General features: G+C 37.9%; 1 protein-coding gene across 1 annotated transcript in view; it reads left to right on the top strand.

The window, feature by feature from the left end:
- Positions 1–7,110: 7,110 nt before the first annotated feature.
- The window catches only part of BTN2A1 (butyrophilin, subfamily 2, member A1), an 18,869-nt gene continuing 17,002 nt past the window's right edge, over positions 7,111–8,977 (top strand). Inside the window, exon 1 of the mRNA XM_006898147.1 lies at positions 7,111–7,324. Coding sequence (XP_006898209.1) covers positions 7,111–7,324 — 214 coding nt within the window. The remainder of the gene's footprint in view (positions 7,325–8,977) is intronic.

Below are 8,977 nucleotides of genomic sequence, written 5' to 3'. Positions count from 1 at the left end.
CCCCTTTAATTATTATGAATATTCTTGTTTATCTTTTATAGTGGATTTTAACTTAAAATTCATTTTACTAGATATTGTTATTGATAGCCTATTTTATGATTATTATTTCCTTGAGCCCTAATGACATAAACAATAAGATTTACCCTTTGGTGGTTTCTCTCTACTGCTTTGAATCTACCTGAAGAGTCACAGGAGAAAAATTAATCACTTTCCTTCCATGTGTCTGAAAACCCACTGAAAACTCAGCTATGAATTGATTTTGATTTAAAGACCATGAGTTTGAGATATATTTTTTTCACATTTGTTCTTTAAAACTATTTTTGGCTTTGTTTTTAGTAGTATCTCTTAGAGACAACATATTAAGGGACCGTGTTTTAAAATCTATTTGCTCTTTGGAGTCCCTTTATTGATGTGTTTAAACCATTTGCATTCAGTGTAATGATGTTGTTGTGTGCTATCAGGTTAGAACTGACTCATAGCTGATCTTCCAGGGATTTTTAGAGTCAGTTAATCGCACAGGAATTTGCCGAACATCCTCTCCTGATGCAGGTGGTGGGTTATGCCATTTATCTTTGATTATTGATAGGCATAAATCTGTCGCTGCCTATTTCTCTCCCCAGTGTTAACACTTTCTCTTTTCCACTTAGTTTTCTATGCTAGTTCTGTTTGTTTGTGGATTTTCTGTTTTGTTTTAGTGAGAGGTTGTTTTATTGTGGCTGCTCAGAAATACATTGTTCCCTTGTTCTGTTTGGACAATAGCTTCTAGGTCTAGGTATAGATTTCTTATGAGTGCAATTAAATATTCTGGGATCCTTTTTCTTCTCAATGTTAGCCATAATTTATTATGACCCACAGTCAAATGCCTTTCTATAGTCAATAAAACACAAATAGACATTTTTCTGTTTTCTCTCTCTTCAGTTAGTATTTATCTTGCATTAGCAAATAATATCCCTTCTGCCATGGCCTCTTCTAAACCCAGCTTGAACTTTTGCAGTTCCCTGTCAATGACTGTTCCAGTCATTTTGGGAGGATCTTCAGCAATATTTTGCTTGCATGTGATATTAATGATATTGTTTGATAATTTCCATATTCTGTTGGATCACCTTTTTTGGGAATGAGAACAAATTTGTATCTCTTCCGGTTGGTCAGCTAGGCATTTGTCTTTCAAATTTCATGGCATAGACTGATGAGCATGTCCAGGGTTGTGTCTGTTACTTAAAACATGTTCATTGATACTCCATCTATTCTTGGGTCATTATTTTTTTGCCATTATCTTCAATGTAGCTTGAACTTATTGCTTTATTACCATTGGTTCTTATGATACTTCCTGAGTTTTGTCATTGTTGACCAATTCTTTTTAGTACAGTGACTCCGTGTATCCTTCCATCTCATATTGATGTTTCCTACATAATTCAAGATCTTGTCCCTGGTTTTTCTCAGCACGTGACTTAAATCAGGAAGGGTATGCATTAGGGTTGTATCTTTTCTCCAGATTTATTCAATCTATATGTTGAACAAATTATTCAAGAAGCTGGACTCTTTGAAGAGGAATCTAGCATCAGGATTGGAAGAAGACTTACCACAAACCTGTCTTATGCAGATGACACCACCTTGCTTGTTAAAAGTGAGGAGGGAGTTAAATACTTTATTTATTTCATCTTTATTTCAAAAACATGCCAAACATGACCACTTTTTTGTTTTTTCAACTTGATTTTAATTTTGAGAATGCTTAATTTGGGCTGATATCTGGATGATGCTGTCATGTGCATGAATCTCAGATTGTTGTCTGATGTTGGTCTCTGTACAAAAGACGCTCTTTAATATTTCTTGTAATGTTGGCCCGGTCTTTACAAATTCTCTTAACATCTGCTTCTCTAGGATATGTTAGTTTTATTATTGTGTTTGAAAGACCATTTTTTTCTCTGTATATGTTATTCTTGTTTGATCATAATTTCACTTCAGGGTTTTACTTGTGTTATTCGAACTGCATTCTTGACAGTATAATTTCAGCTGAGAAATTAGTAGTTGTTCTAATTGTAATCAATATTTTCTTTTCCTTACGGATTGATTGTTGTTGTTATGTGCCATTGAGTCATCTGTGGCTCATAATGACCTTAAGTACAGTAGTTCTGAACCCTGATCTGAGACATTTTTCTTGTCACTGACCTACCCCCCTTTCTTCAATCACTGAGTCAATCCATTTCATCCAAGGTCTTCCTCTCTTGTGCTTTTCCTCCACCCTTCCAAGCATGATGTTCATCTCCAAGAACTGGTGTCTCCTTGCATCATGCCCAAAGTATATTAGATGGAGCTTCACCATTTTTGCCTCCAAGGAGCATTCTGGTTGTACCTTCTCCAAAACAAAATTATTGTTCTTTGTTTGTTTACCTCTCTTCTCCAACCTTATAATCCAAAGGCATTAATTCTTCTGTGATCTTTAGTCACTGTCCAGCTCTCAGATGTATAGCAAGTAAACTGGAAAGAGCATGGAATGAATCAGGTACACCTTAGTCCTCAAACTGATGTCATTATTCCTCAATAATTTGGAGAAGTCACTCACTACAGACTTTCCCAGTGAAATCTATAGATTGGAAAGGTGGAGAGTAGGTGAAAGAGCGGAAGACCCTTAATGAGATTTATTGACACAGTAACTGCAACAATGGGATCGAGTATGTCAGAAATTATGAGAATGGCTTAAGATCCATATGGTTGCTGTGGGTCACACCAACTTGATAGCACCTAACAACCACAACCACAACAAATCATGATGTTCTTATCAATCAAGTGGAGAGGATTTTGTCTTCTTTATGTGGAGATGCAATCCATATTGAAGGCTGTAGTCTTTGATCTTCTGTAGCAAGCATTATAAGCCCTCCTCACTTTTAGTGAGCAAGGGTGTGTTATCTGAACAATGCAGGTTGTTGGTGAGTCTCCCTCCTAACCTGATGCTTCATTCTTTTCAGTAGAGTCTAGTTTCCCAAATGTTTTGCTCAGCACACTGATGATGTATGGGAAAAGGATACAATCCTGTACAATACTGATGTACAGTTTCCTTATTTTAAATCACATAACATTCCCTTGCTCTGTTTAGACAGCAGCTTCTTGGTCTAGGCATAGGTTTTATATGCACTTAATTGTTTTGAGATTCCTATCATTGAAAACCACAATGAAATAAATGTTCATCCTCAATGGGATGACTAAGATTTTTAAAAATAAAATATGTTATCAAGAGTGTGGAGAATATTATCTAGCTTTATTTTTTTAATAGATCTCATAAAAAATATCATACCATATATTTAACAATTAAACTAGACTATAATTGCTTTCAAAGGATGGGCATTGCTTTATTCGTTGATGAACCAGCATGCTCTAATCTTGCATGGGACTTAATAAATTTTTTAGTCAATGATTAATGAATGAAAACTGGTTCTGTAGAGATAGAAGTGACTCTTGCTGTTTTACGCTCTGATCAGATATTTCCATTTTCACTTTTATTCCTTTGTCGTTCACACAAATTAACAAGAGCCAAGGGGTGTATTATAGAAACTATCAGGTTGCCCGCAGGATGATAAGTTGAATTTTCCACACTGGAAACACAATGGAGAGAGGATGTAAAAAGAGTGTAGTCAACATATGAGTAGCAGTGTCTTACTGTCATTAGCTCTACGAGGAAGAATAGTCCTCATCAACAACAGCCACTGTACAAAATTGATTTTTATAAGGTCATGGTACTGCATTTACTTTTACCAATTCTACCACTGACAGTCCATCTCAAGAGTTCTCACTGTTCTGCTATGGTTCTACTAATCATTTGCAATGATACCACAGAACTCACAAACACCCATGATTATTAAGTTTATTAGGGAACTTAATTTGATGTTGTTGTTACGTGCTGTTGAGTCTCTTGCCACTCATAGCCACCCTATGTACAACAGCCCTAAACCCTGCTCTATCCTGTGCCAATCACACTGCCTCCAACACACCCATCCCGATTACCCCAGTCACTGAATCAATCCACCTCATAGAGGGTCTTCCACTCCTGTGCTGTCTCTCCACCCTCCCAAGCATGATGTCCCTCTCCAAGGACCTGCCCTACAACATGTCCAAAGAATGTCAGATGAAGCCCCAGAATCCTTGTCTCCAAGGAGCAGCCTGGTTTAACCATCTCTAGGATGAATCCGTTTGTTTTCTTGGGAGTCCATGGTACATTCAATACTCTTCTCCAGCACCACAGCTCAAAGGCATCAATTCTCCTTCTATCCTCCCTAGTCATTGTTCAACTCTTTGATGCATAACAAGTGACTGCAAAGACCATGGCCTGTATCAGAAGCACTTTAGTTTCCAGAGTGATGCCATTGCTTTTCAGTACCCTGGAGAGGTCCCTAACAGCAGACTTTCCCATCGTGATACATTTTTTAATTTCCTGACTGCTGGTGCCAAGAGTGTTGACTGTGGAGCTAAGCAGACTAAAGTTGTTAACAATCTCCATCTCTTCACCATCCATCCTGATGCTAACAATTGGTCCAGTGGTGAGAATCTTTGTCTTCTTGATATTGAGCCTCAATCCATATTGTAGGCTGCAGCAAGCATTTCAGGCCCTCCTCAGTTTCAGGAAGCAGGGTTGTGTCATCTGCATAACGCAGATGGTTGATAGATCTTCCAATGATCCTGATGCAACACCTCTCTTCATAGGGCCCAGCCTCCCAGATAATCTGTTCTGCATACAGGTTGAAAAGGTATGGAGACAGGACATAACCCTGGTGTATGCCCTTCCCAATTTTGAACCATGCAGTGTTTCCTTGCTCTGTTCTGACGACTGCCTCTTGGTCCAAGTATAGGTTCTGCATTAGCACAATCAGGTGTTCTGGGATTCCCATTCTTCTCAGAGTCAACCACAATTTGTTATGACCCACACAGTCAAACGCCTTTGCATAATCAATGAAACACAGACATTGTTCTGGTATTCTCTGCTTTCAGCCAAGATCCATCTAACATCAGCTACAATATCCCTAGTACCATGACCCCTTCTAAACCCAACCTGGACTTAATAGGGAAGTTAATACTGGCTGGGAACAGGTCATAGTTTTTCAGACATGGTTAGCTGTTTTATGTTTAAGCATGTTCATAGGCCCTTTGCTTATCAATCTTTCAGCTTATGTCAGTGTTACAAAGCTCTCTTAGACCTATCAATTATTATGTTTTCTCCCCTATCCTGTAAGTCTTTCAGATAGTTTCAACAAAGATCTCTGGTTCTGGCTCTGACTCCCTTGGGTAGTGCTTCCTGGTTAGCTCTGTCTCATGTTGACCTCAGATTTTTCACTGTTGCTGTTACTCTTGTATAGGTCCTATTCTGACAGACACAAGACTCTATGGTGCAGAAGAATGTGTACTGCATTCTCTGTTTACTAGTAGTCTGCATGTGCATGTACACTACTTGCGTGTTAATACCCAGGAATGTGAAGAAAGTCCAAGACAATGGCCAAGGAAAGCCATTTGGAAAAATAAACTCACTATATCACAATTGCAATGAATCAGAACCAACAAAATTTAGTGAATTTGCTTACCTGTACATAAAAAAGCCCTTGAACTAACCACTTGTAAGTGAAGAAATCCAATTAGTTCAAAAGGAGAAAATAAATATTACTTAAAAATCTAAAATTTTCTTTCATATTTACATCAAGAAAACTTAGAACTATGAGGGAAGAACATTTATAATAACAAACATCTATTTGATTTTAGGGCTTTGCTCACTGAAATAAAATAAAAGCAGTAATATTTCCTCATCAAATTTTTCTAGGGGTTTTGCTGTTGTTGTTGTTTACTCTAGAGTCAGAACCAAAGCATAGCTGCCCCTCTGGTGGGTTTTCAGAGACAGTAAATCACTCATGAGGAGATATAATCAATCAGTCTCCAGTGAAGCATCTGGTGGCCTTAAAATGTGAGCCTTAGGCATTGCAGCACAGCTTCTTAGGCCACCAGAGCTCCCTTTATAAAGTTATACAAGACCTTTATTTCCTATCTGAAGCCAAGATTATATAATATAAATATTAAAAGTTATCATAGCTGCATATAGATGGAGGTTACAGGGCTGTCCTGTGATTGAATTTCAACTGATTCTAGTGAAAGAAGAAAAAGACTTCAATCAAACATGTTAAAATGATTGACCATCTCTTGGTTGATCATTACATCTTCCTCTCATCTCTTTTTAAATCGTATTGTATTTAACCCATTTGAAGACGTTTGCTTTGTCCTGTCCCCAAACAAAAGGATATCCTTATATGCATATAAAATAACTGCTCATAACAATCTTATTTTTCAACTTCTTTGATTTTAATCTTTAACACTACATATGAGTCACTTGTGTGTAAATAAGAAGGAAGAGAGACAAGATGACATGTTGTTCTATACCATTGAATCAAAACAGACTTATAGCTGACCCTCCAGTGAGTTTTCAGAGGCCCTTAATCCTATGGAAGGAGATTGCTTATCTTTCTCCAGCAGGGGAGCTGGTGGATTTGTACCATGTTTCAGGATTGCAGTGCAGCTTCTTAACCACTAGGCTGCCAGAGCTCCCTAAGATTACATGGGAAACATTTTATTGTTAAGTAAGCATTAAATGAAATTGTAATGTATACTTTAGTCAGTCTGATAATTTGAATGGTGCAATCGAATGAATTCACTAATGAGAATACAATGACAGAAATTTTGGCAGATAAAATCTATTCCATATGTGGTGCCACTAATACAAATGGGAGAATAACTAATCTTAAAGAAGAAGATCTGGCAGCATCTCTTCCTATAAATCCTTTATTACATTCACATAGTAACTGGGTTGGCCATTTATTTTAGATAATTGCCTTTATCTTCTGATTTTCAGCAGTAGATCTACATGTCTACCCTCCCCTAGTCAATTAAAAAAACTTCATTGATCAAAAAATATTGTCTTAGCTACAACTTTTTACTTCAAATAGCCATAACTACACCTGTCACAGTGCTGATTCTATCACCTTTTATTTTTCACCAGGGCCGTTCCATGTGATAGGACCAAGCACAGCAGTTACTGCCATAGTAGGAGAAGAGATTGTGTTCTCCTGCCATCTCAGACCACCAATGGATGCTCAGAACATGGAGGTGAGATGGTATAATCTCCATTTAGGCCTGGTACATCATTATAAGTCTTCCCAGGATCATACAGAACATCAAAGTCTAGAGTACCGAGGGCGGACAGAGTTCCTGAAGGAGAATATTACCACTGGGCAGGTGGCCCTGAGGATTTGTCATATTCACTCTTCAGATGAAGGGGAGTACAGTTGTTTCTTTTCAAGTTCCACATACTACCATGAAGCATAATTCCAACTACTTGTCATAGGTGAGCTTCTGAAATAAAAAATAGTAAGTTATCTAAACTGTTAGAATACATATTGGTACAAATGGACAAGGGTGATTTAATTTTTAAAAACACTAGTGGCATCCACTTCCTAAATAACATGCCTCCAGAAACTCTATGAACTTGGATAAATGTCGATAGTTGTAGAGGGGGTTTAGGCCTTTTGTTCATAGGGTCGCTGTGAGTCATGCTTTGCTTGAAGGCAATCAACAACAACAAAAACAACAATGTACTACCAAGAATGTTAAAACAGTGAAAGGCATCAATTCTTCTTCTGATATCCTTGGTCATTGTTCAACTCTCTGGTGCATAGCAAGTAATTGCAATGATGATGGCCTGGATTGGGTGCACCTTAGTCTCTAGACTGACACTGTTGTTCTTCAGCTCTATGGAGAGGTCCCTAACAGTAGATTTTCCCAAAGCAACTTGTTTTTTGGCTTCCTGACTGCTGGTGTCAAGAGTGTTGATTGTGGAACCAAACAAGCTGCAATTGTTAACAACCTCAGTCTCTTCTCCATCTATCATTGGTCCAATGGTGAGAATCTTTGTTTTCTTGACTTTGAACTTCAATCCATATTGAAGACTATAGTCCTCGACTTTCTCCAGCAAGAGCTTCAGGTTCTCTTCAGCTTCAGCAAGCAAGGTTGTGTCATCTGCATAACAGATTGTTGATGAGTCTTCCTCCAATTCTGATGCTACATTCCTTCTCATAAAGCTCAGCCTCTGGAATTATCTGTTCTGCATATAGATTGAAAAAGTATGGAGACAGGATGAATCCCTGATGCAGTCCTTTCCCTGATTTTGAACCATGCAGTGTTTTCTTGCTCTGTTCTGAGGACTGCTTCCTGGTTCAAGGATAGGTTTCACATACACACAATCAAGTGTTCTGGGATTCCCATTCTTCTCAATGTTAGTCACAATCTGTTGTGATCCACACTGTCAAATATGCCTTTGCAAAATCAATGACACAAATAGACATTCTTCTGGTATCCTTTGCATTTGGTCAAGATCCATCTGATATTGGCCATAATGTCTCTTGTGCTACAGCCTCTTCAAAATCCAGCTGCACTTCTGGTAGTTCCTGTCAATGTATTGTTCCAGTCATTTTTGGATAATTTTCAGCAGGATTTTGCTTGGGTGTGATATTAGTTATATTGTTGATAATTTCCACACTCTGTCAGGTCACCTTTTTTTTTTTTTGCAATGGGAATCAATATGGATCTCTTCTAGTATGTCCTCCAGATTTTTGGCAAAACCTGGTGAGTGCCTCCAGGGCACAATATATTTGTTGAAATATGTCACTTGATATTATTCCATCAATTCCTAACCTTGAACTTCTTCCTTCATCACTATTGGCTCTTGATCATATGTTGTTTCTTGAAATTTTTCTGTCAGTCAATTCTTTTTTGGTACAGTGACTCTGTGTACTCCTTCCATCCTCTTTTAATGCTTCTTGGATCATTCAATATTCTGCCTACAGAGCGCTTAAGTATTACAATTTGCAACTTGAGCAAATTCATCCCTTTTGGTTTTCTGACTCCTACTCTTTGCACATTTCATTATAATAGTTAACTTTGTCTTCCCGCACTG

The sequence above is a fragment of the Elephantulus edwardii genome, unplaced genomic scaffold, assembly GCF_000299155.1.
Source record: "Elephantulus edwardii isolate Elephantulus edwardi_28Jun2011 unplaced genomic scaffold, EleEdw1.0 scaffold00221, whole genome shotgun sequence".
NCBI classification, from domain to species: Eukaryota; Metazoa; Chordata; class Mammalia; order Macroscelidea; family Macroscelididae; genus Elephantulus; species Elephantulus edwardii.
Note: the sequence above shows the minus strand (reverse complement) of the source record. Positions and strands in the feature narration are given on the sequence as shown.